At 42.6% G+C, this 15,318-nt stretch overlaps 1 protein-coding gene across 2 annotated transcripts; it reads left to right on the plus strand.

The window, feature by feature from the left end:
- The first annotated feature begins 1,111 nt into the window (after positions 1-1,111).
- Positions 1,112-14,488, plus strand: LOC306783325 (troponin I, fast skeletal muscle-like). 2 transcript variants are annotated; one of them, XM_079276921.1, is made up of 7 exons: positions 1,112-1,198; positions 9,898-9,933; positions 10,241-10,277; positions 10,376-10,504; positions 11,024-11,113; positions 11,493-11,669; positions 12,921-14,488. In XM_079276921.1, exons 2-7 carry the CDS (start codon positions 9,923-9,925, stop codon positions 12,999-13,001), a joined length of 525 nt encoding a protein of 174 aa, XP_079133047.1. In that variant the 5' UTR covers positions 1,112-1,198; positions 9,898-9,922; the 3' UTR covers positions 13,002-14,488. The 2 variants fall into 2 exon arrangements, with proteins under 2 accessions (XP_079133047.1, XP_079133048.1); XM_079276922.1 differs by lacking the exon at positions 1,112-1,198 and adding an exon at positions 3,651-3,770.
- Positions 14,489-15,318: the final 830 nt, after the last annotated feature.

The raw sequence follows: 15,318 nt of genomic DNA on the forward strand, positions 1-15,318 counted from the left end.
CGTTTATTAATGTTTGTGAACAACTTTAACTCAATGATTACTTTAAGTTTTCCTCTTCCAGAGCCGCCGCGCTGCGACAACAGCAACACTGAGTTCAACTTTATATTGAAGACATAATCATAATCCACATATAATGAAAAGGGTTTGCTTCAAGACCGAACACCTTGAAGTGTGGAAGCTGTTTGATTTAAATACCGCGACAAACATTGATTTCATTCCTTGTTTTGTGTCAGTCTAGAAAGTAATGAGACTCCAGCGTTATTATCGGCTTTCGCACGTCAACGTCTTTAAAACAGTTTGAAATTCAAACTAATTGATGGAATCGGTGGAATAATTATTATTCTAACCGATGTTACTGAATAATTCAGACACCAGATGTTTTATTTCCATGTGAACTCGTTTGAATGAAACGATCTAAACTCCCTCTCAGAGTCACATGACAGAATAATGAACTGGTTTCATTGTTGATCAGTAAATACAGATTAAAGAGCTTTAAACTGTGATTAGATCAGCTGATGTTCCACCAGTAACTCAGACCAACCTTCTGTTTCTGTTGTGAAGTCTGAAGTTAATTGTTGATTCCAGCTTGTTCTACGTTGCTTTTATTGTGAAACTCTTGACACTGAAACAGGAAGCTGTTCATGTTTAAATCTCAGCTTCCTGTTTCTTTTACCGGCTGATTTCTTCTTCTTATTCAGCTGTTGATCAGAGGATCTTTGTCTCTTTCAGTTGAACCGTTGATCAGAGTTTTGTTCTCCTTCTACTGAACGAAATAACTTCTGTTAGTGAAGAGACTTTCTACAAAATAAAAGCATCCTTCAGACAGTAGAGTCGTCCTCTCACACGTGTGACTGGACACAGTCGAGCTCTGTGGCAGCAACTTTCATGTACACTTCATATTGTCCGCCGTTGATTAGTAAATGCCTCTGTGGTTTGATCACGTTCCTGCTTTGTCTCCGTCAGAAGCCGGATGGAGCGAGATGATACAGAAAAGGACCTCAAAGGGTTATTTATAATGAGGGCAGATGACACAGTACTGTATTTCATGACCTTGCCAGCCCATTGGTGTGACCGGTAATCCGCTTCCATAAAGAGAAAGTGGAGGATTTAGAGGACTATCACAGATTGCAATATATAGCTTCTTAGCTCTGGGTCCGGTCGGGACTCGGTCTGAGCTGAACCCTCCGCCTGGTCTAACGTAAGGACTCTTTCTCTCTTCTTTCTTTGCACATTCTTCTGCAGGACAGCAGGCGAACAGATGCTTCATCTGGTCGCTACGCTTGTTCGGAATTTATCTTTTGTTTGTCCAAAATCTCATTCTGTCTGTGAAAGAAACATCCTCAATGTGACGTTTGGCTGTTCTTTGATCAAAGTGTTCCATAGCAACGGGCAATGCAGATGTTTGATGTTTTGGGGAATTCTTTCGGAGTGTTTTAGCACTTTGCATCAATAGTTGACGTTTAATTGGCATTCGCTGACTTTAACATACTTTTTTACGTTGACACAATTTAAAAAAGTGGAAAGTTTTAGGTTTCCTTTGTTGGTCCGAGCCTCCTTCTTCTTCTTCAGTTTGTTTAGTGTGGGTTCAGCGCGGTGACGGCTCTCTCTGAAAGGCGACACACCTACAAGGCTCGAACCTGAAAGTGGACCCGTCAGTGTTTATCCTCCTGTCAGCACCGGACAAATCTTCTTTTCAATCTTTTTAACCATGTGCACTTTCAACATGGATGTCTCCAGTCGATGCTCTGTACCAGATTGCAGCTTAAGCTACTTTGCATCCGTCCCTTGGCAGGTCAACAAGGACAAGACGGTAACACAGGAAAGGAAAATAAATAATACAAAGATATACCATAAAGAACATACAAGACACCCAATACAACGCTGCACACAAATAGCACATCAAAAATTGGTGTTTGTCAATAACATGAAGTCAGAAAAGACCACTAGAATGGAGGTGAGTGTGTGCAGCTTTTAAAAGACTTTTTAAGTTGGATTTGAAAGTGCTGATGGAGCTGCAGCTCCTCACGCCGTCAGGCTGCTGCTCCACTGCTGTGCTGCTGTGAAGGCAGGTGACCAAAAGTATTGCGGCGAAATGGTATTTTACAATCTCGTGTAGAGGATATTCTCGCTGATCGAATGGAAGTTCGATAGATTTCGTTTCATTCTTCTTCTGAATAACAAAGACGGAGCTTTATGTCATTTAATATAAATTACACATTCATTTGTCTTTGCTGTATCTAAAGTTTAAACCTCATCTATTGATGTAACCGAATACAGTTTCGAGGTACTTGTACCTCACTTGAGTTTTTCCGTTCTATTCTATTCTGCTTTCTACTTCTACTACATCTCAGAGTATTTTACTTTTTACTGCACTTAATAAATCTGACATCATAACATCCTTTTAGAAATATAATACATTCTTGAAAACAACGCAACAGTAAAGTTTATTTAATATCTTTTAAAAACAATAAAAAAATGTTAAATTTAAACTACTTGAGTTGTTTAAATTAGCCATCCCAAGACATGATAGATATATGATTTACGTTTTATTTATTGTCTTTTAAAAACAAGATTCAAACACAATATAAATATACATTTAAACTACACGACAGTATTTTAAGTTGTTAAAGTTATCCCTACCGTAACAACATTAAAGTTATATTTAAATGTTTACGCAACAGTAACATTTTATTTTCATGTCTTTTAAGATTCCTACAATAGACGAGCTTTTATTTTGGTTTCCGTAGTTTCCTGTCCCTCAACAACCAGACATCTGTTTTTGTGTCGTCGGGCGTCAAATGCCATCGTGGCCTCGCGTCTGTATTTCTGTCTGTGTGAAGATCAACTGTTCCGCCCAACAACAGGGATTATTTGCGGTACGCTCTCACGTCTTGTTCGTCCGAGGGATGTTCCTCGGTGTTGGGTTACCGCCAACCCGTCCAGCTAAACCCTCCAGAGACAATCCTACACACACACACACACACACACACACGCGCGCGCACACACACACACACACACACACACACACACACACACCTACACACACACACACACGCACGCACGCACGCACACCCACACACACACACACACACACACACACACACACACCTACACACACACACATACACACACACACACACACACACACACACACACACACACACCTACACACACACACATACACACACACACACACACACATACACACACACACACACACACACACACACCTACACACACACACACACACACACACCTACACACACACACACACACACACCCACACACACACACACACACACACACACACACACACACACACACCTACACACACACACACACACACACACCTACACACACACACATACACACACACACACACACACACACACACACACCTACACACACACACATACACACACACACACACACACACCTACACACACACACACACACACACACCTACACACACACACACACACACCTACACACACACACACACACACACACACACACACACACACACCTACACACACACACACACACACACGTCTGACGTGTTTCTAAGACGAGCCCGCTGTCATTCATGTTCTCTTCTCCATACTGAAGATGTTCGGGACAGCTGAGGCTCCAGGAATAGTCGTCTTAATCCACCGCTCCGTCACAAGCAGCTCAGCCAAACACCGTGTGGCCTCCGAGCACCTCGAGAAGTGACCTCGCGGTCCTCGAAAACCTGGTCCTGAAAGGGGGTCGGCTTCCTCAGAGGGGAGGTAGATGTGAATGCAGATAGAACATGAGTATTTCCATTTAACTCACTTTTACTTCACTACATTTTCTGACAATCAGACTTAGAGTTTTAAATTAAAGAATCATACGACACATTTAAAAAAAAAATCCATTTCGATCAGCCAGACCACATCCCGAGGCGGTCTCGTTCACACTGAGTTCAGGTCTCAGTGAGGTGAGGACAGCATGTGGACACAATCCAGACTATTTATTAAACCACATGGCAGTTCCTCAAAGGGAAGAGAGGGCTGCTGTTTCAAAATAAAAGCTTTTAAAATACCAGGTAACGGGTAAAACGTTCTGATCCGACTCATCCAATCACAAAAGTCACATTAAAAAGACAAGACACGTGTAACGGCGGCAACAGTTTAAAGCTCAGAGAAGAAAACGTATAAAATATTTCACGCAAAAAAATAATTTCTCTCTCTTTAATCGTCTCAGGACCCCTCAGATTCATCTGGTGACCCTTCGGAGGGACCTGACCCCTTAGGTTGGGACCCACTGGACTAAACTAAACTGTATGAGTATTTAAAAGTAACTCCACGACAGAAACATGCTGCTTCAGTATTAATCATCTCATATCACTATGAACATGTTACTGCGATGTAGTTGAATGCAGGACTTTGACCTGTTGCTGAGTATTTGTACATCGTTGTTCTGGTACTTCTACGTAAAAGATCAGAGTACTTCGGTTGTCTTGGTTGTGTTTAACTGTATTTATTTTTAAATGTTCTGCTCGGCTCTCATGTTTCTCTCAATAACATGTTGGACTCTGAAGTGCTCAAAGCAATAAAAAAGCACATAAATCATCCGTGATGGGGTCTGAAACCAGTTGTATCTGCGTTTTGGGAGGTTTGAGACCTGATTAGTTGTGTCTGGGTTGGAGGACTTGTTGTGCAGACTGCTTGTACTTAAACTTACTAAAAGTAATGCACTGTAATTTCTATAAAATATCTTATTCGTAAGCCAGGACGACCTGGGAAACAAACAAAAACAAGACTTAAAAAGGAAAAGTTAAAAAATCTTGAAAAGCGTTGGAAGGATGGTCGTGATATGTCTTTGTCTCTGAGTTTTGGACGAGCTGGAGACAGTAATGAGTTTTTGGTTCAGCCCCAAAGACATTAAAACTACAATAATCCATTTTTAGAGCTTTCCCACCATGAGGTGCAACTTTAAAATACATTACAACCCGTTGGTGGCGCAAGAAGAAAAGCCAGAGAGGATCACCAAAGTCCTCATGAGTCACCCTCTCTGGATCGTAAATGTCCGAAAGCTAAATGTTAATGCTAATCCGTCCAATAGCTGTGGAGGCATTTCTGCAGCGTGCCACAGGTGTCTGGACCGAGATCCCTCACAGCCGTGCTGCTAAAAATACAGCGGTCGGGTCCTCAAGGCTTTAACGCGGCCTCGGTTACAAAGTTCACTTCCACTCAATGTCCTGCAGTTCACTTTGAAGTCTTAAGATAGAATGAACATGTGACCAGCAGGATGGAGCAGACGACACTTCAGACGTAAAGTACTTTTATTTATTCATTTTATACAGTTATTATATTTACAGTACATTTCATAAGAACACGTGAATTACTTTAAAACAAGGACACCAATATATAAAACCAGCAAACAAAGCAAGCTTCAGTTTGACACAATAATTATTTCTGCTGCCGGGAGACGCGTTCGTCTGTTTCAGGTGGGAAGACATTCTATGTAACACAGGCCAATATGTCGCAAGACTCTGTCAGCTGATTGGCTGTCGCTCACATAGACTGTATATAAGAAGTAGATGTTGTCACCGTAACGTCACCCATTGGTTGGTGGACTGCCGTTCTGAAGCCTGGAGTTCGGGATTTTGGTCGCCACCATCTTGCTTTTTGGTCGTCGCCATCTTGTTTTTTGCAACCAGATGTGACACCTGAGGGTGGGGTACAACGGAATGCTGATTAAGATATGTTTAAGGCCACCAAAATGTTCGAATTAACTTTTAAGGAAGTAAAAACACGGACAACTCCCAGACCGGACAATGCCGTGGTAGAGACCTGTCAATCACCGTGTAGCCCCGCCCTAAAGCATCCCCTGCTTTATGGTCTGTGTGACTCTAAATGGACCATAATGTACTAAATGAACATCATGCTGTATTGAAGAAGACTTGAAACTAGAGATTGAGACATAAACTCATGTTTACAATGTTTACTGAGGGAATAAATCAAGAGAGAAGTAGAGTCATTTTCTATAGACTTCTATACAACCAGAGGAGTCGCCCCCTGGTGGACACTAGAGAGAATGCAGCTTACAGGGTTCCATGATTTAACAAGGCTCTTCCATATATTCTCTGAGGTGATTGTAATGTTGTTAAATGTGTGTATCCTTGAAATTGTAGCTTTTATCAATGTTGCAAATGGTCTGAAGGGCGACAAACCGACACAAAGATCCCTCGTGTTTCTTAATACTGAACAACTCTTCAGAAAAACGGCCATAAGATTATGAAGGAGGCCAAGAGGGGCCACACCCAGCCCAAAGTAAGGGCTGAGTCACACTGTGGGCATGTAGTGGGCATACTGCAGTCATACTGTGGACATACTGTGGACATACTGTGGGCATGCTGTGGGCAACTGTGGACATACTGTGGACATACTGTGGGCATGCTGTGGGCATACTGTGGGCATACTGTGGACATACTGTGGACATACTGTGGGTAACTGTGGGCAACTGTGGACATACTATGGGCATACTGTGGGTAACTGTGGACATACTGTGGGCATACTGTGGACATACTGTGGACATACTGTGGACATACTGTGGGCATACTGTGGGCATACTGTGGACATACTGTGGGCAACTGTGGACATACTGTGGGCAACTGTGGACATACTGTGGGCAACTGTGGACATACTGTGGGCATACTGTGGGAATCTGTGGGCATACTGTGGGCATACTGTGGGTAACTGTGGACATACTGTGGTCATACTGTGGGCATACTGCAGTCATACTGTGGACATACTGTGGACATGCTGTGGGCATACTGTGGGCATACTGTGGACATACTGTGGACATGCTGTGGGTAACTGTGGGCATACTGTGGACATACTGTGGGCATACTGTGGGCATACTGTGGGCAACTGTGGACATACTGTGGACATACTGTGGGCATGCTGTGGACATACTGTGGGCATACTGTGGGTAACTGTGGACATACTGTGGGCAACTGTGGACATACTGTGGGCATACTGTGGGCATGCTGTGGACATGCTGTGGACATACTGTGGACATACTGTGGGTAACTGTGGGCATACTGTGGGCAACTGTGGACATACTGTGGGCATACTGTGGGTAACTGTGGACATACTGTGGACATACTGTGGGCATGCTGTGGGCATACTGTGGGCATACTGTGGGTAACTGTGGACATACTGTGGACATACTGTGGGCAACTGTGGACATACTGTGGGCATACTGTGGGTAACTGTGGACATACTGTGGGCATACTGTGGGTAACTGTGGACATACTGTGGGCATACTGTGGGTAACTGTGGGCATACTGTGGGCATACTGTGGGCATACTGTGGACATACTGTGGGCATACTGTGGGTAACTGTGGACATACTGTGGGCATACTGTGGGCATACTGTGGACATACTGTGGGCATACTGTGGGCAACTGTGGACATACTGTGGGCATACTGTGGGTAACTGTGGACATACTGTGGGCATACTGTGGGTAACTGTGGGCATACTGTGGGCATACTGTGGGCATACTGTGGACATACTGTGGGCATACTGTGGGCAACTGTGGACATACTGTGGGCATACTGTGGGTAACTGTGGACATACTGTGGGCATACTGTGGGTAACTGTGGGCATACTGTGGACATACTGTGGGCATACTGTGGACATACTGTGGGCATACTGTGGACATACTGTGGGCATACTGTGGACATACTGTGGACATACTGTGGGCATACTGTGGGTAACTGTGGGTAACTGTGGACATACTGTGGACATACTGTGGGTAACTGTGGACATACTGTGGGCATACTCTGGGCATACTGTGGGTAACTGTGGACATACTGTGGGTAACTGTGGACATACTGTGGGTAACTGTGGACATACTGTGGGCATACTGTGGGTAACTGTGGACATACTGTGGACATACTGTGGGCATACTGTGGGTAACTGTGGACATACTGTGGGCATACTGTGGGTAACTGTGGACATACTGTGGGCATACTGTGGGTAACTGTGGACATACTGTGGGTAACTGTGGACATACTGTGGGCATACTGTGGGTAACTGTGGACATACTGTGGACATACTGTGGGCATACTGTGGGTAACTGTGGACATACTGTGGGCATACTGTGGGTAACTGTGGACATACTGTGGGCATACTGTGGGTAACTGTGGACATACTGTGGGCATACTGTGGGTAACTGTGGGCATACTGTGGGCATACTGTGGGCATACTGTGGGCATACTGTGGGTAACTGTGGACATACTGTGGGCATACTGTGGGTAACTGTGGACATACTGTGGGCATACTGTGGGTAACTGTGGACATACTGTGGGCATACTGTGGGTAACTGTGGACATACTGTGGGCATACTGTGGGCAACTGTGGGCATACTGTGGGTAACTGTGGACATACTGTGGGCATACTGTGGGTAACTGTGGGCATACTGTGGGCATACTGTGGGCATACTGTGGGTAACTGTGGACATACTGTGGACATACTGTGGGCATACTGTGGGTAACTGTGGACATACTGTGGGCATACTGTGGGTAACTGTGGGCATACTGTGGACATACTGTGGACATACTGTGGGCATACTGTGGGCATACTGTGGGTAACTGTGGACATACTGTGGGCATACTGTGGACATACTGTGGGCATACTGTGGGCATACTGTGGGCATACTGTGGGCATACTGTGGGTAACTGTGGGCATACTGTGGACATACTGTGGACATACTGTGGGCATACTGTGGGCATGCTGTGGGCATACTGTGGACATACTGTGGGCATGCTGTGGGCATACTGTGGACATACTGTGGACATACTGTGGGCATACTGTGGGCATACTGTGGGTAACTGTGGACATACTGTGGGCATACTGTGGACATACTGTGGACATACTGTGGGCATACTGTGGGCATACTGTGGGTAACTGTGGACATACTGTGGGCACTGTGGACATGCTGTGGGCATACTGTGGGCATACTGTGGACATGCTGTGGACATGCTGTGGACATACTGTGGGCATACTGTGGACATGCTGTGGACATGCTGTGGGCATACTGTGGACATACTGTGGACATACTGTGGACATGCTGTGGACATACTGTGGGCATACTGTGGACATGCTGTGGACATGCTGTGGGCATACTGTGGACATACTGTGGGCATACTGTGGACATACTGTGGACATGCTGTGGGCATGCTGTGGGCATGCTGTGGACATGCTGTGGACATACTGTGGACATGCTGTTGGCATACTGTGGACATACTGTGGACATACTGTGGACATGCTGTGGGCATACTGTGGACATACTGTGGGCATACTGTGGACATACTGTGGACATGCTGTGGGCATACTGTGGGCATACTGTGGACATACTGTGGACATGCTGTGGGCATACTGTGGACATACTGTGGACATGCTGTGGGCATACTGTGGGCATACTGTGGACATACTGTGGACATGCTGCAGTCATACTGTGGACATACTGTGGGCATACTGTGGTCATACTGTGGGCATGCTGTGGGCATACTGTGGACATACTGTGGGCAACTGTGGACATACTGCAGTCATACTGTGGACATACTGCAGTCATACTGTGGACATACTGTGGGCAACTGTGGACATACTGTGGACATGCTGTGGACATGCTGTGGACATACTGTGGACATGCTGTGGACATACTGTGGACATACTGTGGACATACTGTGTGACTTTAAGCTGCTGCCATCAGGAAAGTGTTTCAGATCGTGTTTCATACAAAACAAATAGGAGGAAGTTTGCAGCTACATTTTAAGAAGTTTATCTGAAGTGTGATTGTAAATTAAAAGGTACAAATGAAATTTTAATGCTGTTTTTTATGTTTTTTGTTTTTTTTCATCAGATAAATTCCGGTTCCTGCTGCCAAGATGGCCTGCGAGTGAGTTAGCAGTTTGATATGTATTAATACGTTTATTGTTCAGGTACTTATACTCGTTAACAGATTTAGGAACAAGTGAGGAACTTCTTAAACAATAAAATACGACGCTTTTGTACATTTTATGGACTATTTTCTCGTTAACTGCAAAACTCATCTGAACAAGAAAACACATGTTTCTGATCACCTGACGTGTTTTTGATTGAAGATTTCTATTTTGTGATAACAGATTCATAACAACAGATTCATGGATTTATTGATGTGATAATGGCCTGAATGTCTGATTCACATCTTGTGTTTTCACCTGCAGGAAAAGACTGTCTGCGAGGCGTAAGCACACTCTGAAGGTAAGACATGATTTCATCATTGAGGAAGAAGAGCAGAGGCGCTGTTTACACGTTGTATCTCAGAATGTTTAACAGGTGAACGGCGGTGCCGTCCACAGGGATGCATGCTGCTGGTGGCCACCAACTTGCTGGAGGCTGAAGCCGGGGTGAAGGTCGGGGAGAGGGAGAAGTTCCTGTCTGATAAATGTCCTGCTCTGGAGCTGCCGTACTCCAAAGAAGAGCTCGAGGTGAGACAGAACCAGGACCAGGACCAGAACCAGGACCGGGACAAACTGCTGTCAGCTTTATGTGATGCACTATGAAAAGTGTATTTACTTCAGTAATAACAGATATAAACATTATAATTCAGACACCAGCTGTTTTATTTAAATCTCAGCTTCCTGTTTCTTTTACCTGCTGATTTCTTCTTCTTCTTCAGCTGCTGATCAGATGATCTTTGTCTCTTTCAGATGAAGCATTGAACAGAGTTTTGTTCTCCATCTACTGAACGAAATAACATCTATTAGTGAAGAGACTTTCTACAAAATAAAAGCATCATTCAGACAGTAGAGTCGTCCTCTCACGCATATGACGTATATTATATTCATATTCTTTGTCAAATAGCATAATTCCCGCCACACACTTTCGCCGATTTGTTTTGTCTCTGTTCTGTCGGTTAGAATATTTGAGCCCAAATTTGGTAAAATCAATTTGCTAAAAGTTTGCAATCAGCCATAAAAATGACTAAAATCCTGTTTTCTCTTCAGGAGCTTTGCAAGAAACTCCACGGCCAGATCGACATCAGTGAGGAGGAGCGATACGGCATCGAGTTCAAACTCAACCTGGTCCTCAATGAGGTGAGGCGCTGATCATTCACGTCTGTTTGTGATGCTAGCAAGCAGCTCTGAGGTGTTCACCTTGATTTACTTTTTACATGAACTCAATTCAACATGATACATTCGTAGAATGAAGGAGGAAATACACGATGTGCTGTTGTTTTTTTAAGTTATCAATGTAAGTTATCATAACTTACATTGCGTACATAACGTACTTATTTACGTAAGAGACTTATTTTAACCCAAACCACAACTCTCCACAACAGTTTCCTGTGATCACAGAAGTTTAATTTAAAGTGTATGCATGCATGTTCAAAACTGACAACTGTAATGACCACGATAATATCAGATGATTTGACCCATGATGAAGTCTATTCTTGTGTCCTGAATCCTCCTGAAGGTGAGAGACCTCAACATAAAGATCGTGGACATGAGGGGAAAGTTCAAGAGACCCCGTCTGAAGAAAGTGCGCATGTCTGCTGACGCCATGCTGAAGGCTCTGCTGGGCTCCAAGCACACGGTCAACATGGACCTGAGGGCCAACCTGAAGCAGGTCAAGAAGGAGGTCAAGGAGGAGGTGAGCTGCTGCCTGCTTCATCGGAACTTCAGTCCGAAAACAATGACCATCAATATTCTACCGACTCGGCTCATTGAACCGTGGTTTAGTTTGTTGTCTTGGTTACAGGCTTTCTCCTTTGACTTGCAGCAATGGTTTCAAGATTAATCTGGTTTATTACTTGTATTTTTGTACGTTTGGCCGATAAACACTGCAGTACTCACCAGGTTTGGTACTGGAATCTGAATTCTTAAAATGTCTATATTATTGCCAATAACACCTTGTTTTAGTACTGTTAGTACGAAACGTTTTTTTCAATTCCTTGTTTTTGTAGTTGTATTTTGTGCTGTGAACTCTATCGGGCGTCGTTAGTGGTTAACCCCATCGAGGCTCCTCCAATAGCAAAGCCCAAAGAGGGCTACGCACCTACTCATAGACCTGCAGTTACATCCAGTAACTACTAGTTCCCAAATGTTAAATCTTTGCAAACATTGCCTAAATAGTTGGAGTTATTTACTTCATGAATACACATAAAAATGAATCAATAAGAATAAGACATTAAATTAAAGGTCAATAAAATATATTAAAACATTTCCCAGTTTAGTATCCTTACCCTCTTTACGTAGCATAGCATTCTAACTATAGACTATAGTCTAAACAAATGGACGTAGCCACCGTGACGTCGCCTGTTTTGAAGCCTCAAGTTTGGCATCTTGGCCATCGCTGTCTTGGTTTTGTCCGCACTAGAACACTAGTCCTCCTTTATCTTATTGGAGGAGACGTGAAGTCATGTGACCGTGGTGGAGTTAGTTTATAGCCTAACGTTAATACTGAATAATTAAATTAGTATTTTCTGAGAAAGCAGTGAACATGAAAATACAACTTGTGTTGAGGATGTAACTCGAGTGAACAGACTGAGATCGAGGCGTTTAGCTCAATTCAAGCAAGAACATTTATTTGTAACAGAAGTATTATGTCCAGCAGTTAAACGTGTGGTTTAAGCAAGTGTTTCTTTCAGGGCCACTGTATCTGTTTCGATCGTGCGAACAGGCGACGGAATGCCCTGCTCGGAGTTTTTGACCTACTTACAGTGACCTCACAACTCCGCAATATAAGCTTACAAGTATAGCGCATATTATTTAACATTGAATGAATATATTTTATTTACACTTGCCATTTAATGGGCAATGTGTTGTTTAACATCTTTTTACACTGATTATTTCCCTCTTTTTCTGTATTTTGTCTTTGATGAAACATCATGTGTGTTCACAGGACAAGCAGCTGCGCGATGTGGGCGACTGGCGTAAGAACATTGAAGACAAGTCCGACAGGAAGAAGATGTTTGATAGTTAAAATCCGTCGTGGATTGTTGGGCGTAAACGAATGCTTTTCAGGACAGAATTCAGGTCGAACGTCTTTGTAACAGAAGAGTTTTATTCCAACATGCTGCATATCCACTGTAAACCTACCATTTACTTTATTAAACAGACGAGACGTGGCGGTTATGTGTGAATATCTTGGACAATTTGTCAACTGAAGGTTCACATCTGAAGACATGGTGTTGATGGTGTTTCTAAGCTTCTCGTGTGGTGATGAACGATAATCTGCTCAGTTGGTTTGCAGGATTTTAAACGTGATGACTGTGCAAACAAATCATTACTTCCAAACATTTTACCTTTTAATTTAGGCTGTAAAAAGTAAAGTGTTTTATCCAAAGTTAAGTTACACAGTTTATACTTTGTAAAATCTGTAATAAATCTCTAATAAATCTGTAATAAACCTGTACTGAATCTGTAATAAACCTGTAATGAATCTGTAATAAACCTGTAATGAATCTGTAATAAACCTGTAATGAATCTGTAATAAACCTGTAATGAATCTGCGGGAGATGCGGCAGGTTTCAGGTAGTTCTTGGATATCTTTCATTGGAACAAAACTCTTTGAATCTAAGCTGCCTTCTGCTTTTGCCTTTATTGACGCTGTACTGTGTTGTGTATTTGTACTGTGTTGTACTGATGTCAGTATTAATACATGAGTGGTGAATCAAAACTGCTTCTGTATCGTGAAGGCTGACTCATGCTTCTGCATCCAAACATTGTGGTACCTGCGATGCAACTTCTTCAAAACCAAAACGTTAGCATGCATTGTGTTTTTTGTTATGGAGTCAAACTTAAATCCAGAAATAAAATCACTTAATTTACATAAATGTGTTCACTGAACACCCTGAGAATAATTATTATGTTCATCTTTCAACTTACGTGATATTATCTTCTTTTTTAACACACTTGTTTGGTGAGTTTCTCACAGATGAATCTCTTCTGCATTCAAAGATAAAGATAAAACTAGCATCACATGTACAGTTCATCATGTAAACATGTTCTCTAAAGTTTGACTATTTCAATCTATCAACAAATTTGTCTCATTCGTCCTCTGACTGTAGTGTCTGCGCCCATTGGTGTCTCATGTTAGCGACGTTAGCTACATGTTAGTGACGTTAGCTGCATGTTAGCGACGTTAGCTACATGTTAGTGACGTTAGCTGCATGTTAGCCATGTTAGCTACATGTTAGCGACGTTAGCTGCATGTTAGCGGCATTAGCTACATGTTAGCGGCGTTAGCTACACGTTAGCGACGTTAGCTGCATGTTAGTGTTACGTTAGCTAAAGCGCTGCGTTAGCATTGTCAGTAATGGATGACATAAAGAGCGACTCCTCTACAGCAGAAGTGTAATTCAGCCTTCTGTACTAACATCGTGTCATCTTTTCTAAACTGTCCCAAACAAGAAGTGTGATGTACGTTCCTCGTCACATTAAATAAGAACGCTTCATGTTCATCTTGCTCATGGTCTTGTTGAATTTGTATCACGGACCTCACAAAGCTCGTAAGGTTTTGCAGTTAAGTGCAATTTTCCCTTTATGTCTGATTGCAGTTATAATTGTGGCAAAGTATAAATGTTGGCATTGAATGCAGAGAAATAGTGAGAGAAAAGGAAATTTAACACATGACAGAGTTTAATTTATTTTTCATTTAAATAAGTAAATAACACAGAAGCATAAGACGTTACAGCTCAGTGACCACAAGTTCATGTTCAAATGCTGTAAATTTAGAGTTGAGAGAAAATCAGTTGAAGAACTGTTTCATACTATTGTACAGCAGCTTTAAGATCAGTGCTTGTAGCAGCGATGAGACATTTATCTGACAGGCTCGTACTGTGTATATGTACTTAAAATGTCTGCTTTTCTCTCATCCTGCAAATGAATGCGACACTCTTTATGCTAATGTAAAATTGATGCTAATCCTTAGCTAATGGGACATTTTAAGATGACGATTTTAAAAGTATTTTAAAAACGTTTGTACACTTAAGTCACAGAATTTAAAACAATACTAATAATTTAGGATTTATTTTGAGGTTTACTTACTTTTGTTTAAACTGCAGCCGATAGCTAAAAAACAAACATAACAAAGCTGGAAAAAGCATTCATGTGGATGCCAAGAGGGCGTTGGTTTCAGTCTCAGCTGCTCCTTTTGGATTTGGGACGACATTCCAGTTGTTGCTGTTTCCCCTTTTGTTGAGCTGTTACAGAATAAAATGACGTGTCAGCAGGAAACCAAACACTTTAAAGATTGAAATATGTTAATTATGAGGCGTCTCCCTCATCTGTACGCTCCC

This window comes from Melanostigma gelatinosum, assembly GCF_949748355.1.
Source record: "Melanostigma gelatinosum genome assembly, chromosome: 1".
NCBI lineage: Eukaryota > Metazoa > Chordata > Actinopteri > Perciformes > Zoarcidae > Melanostigma > Melanostigma gelatinosum.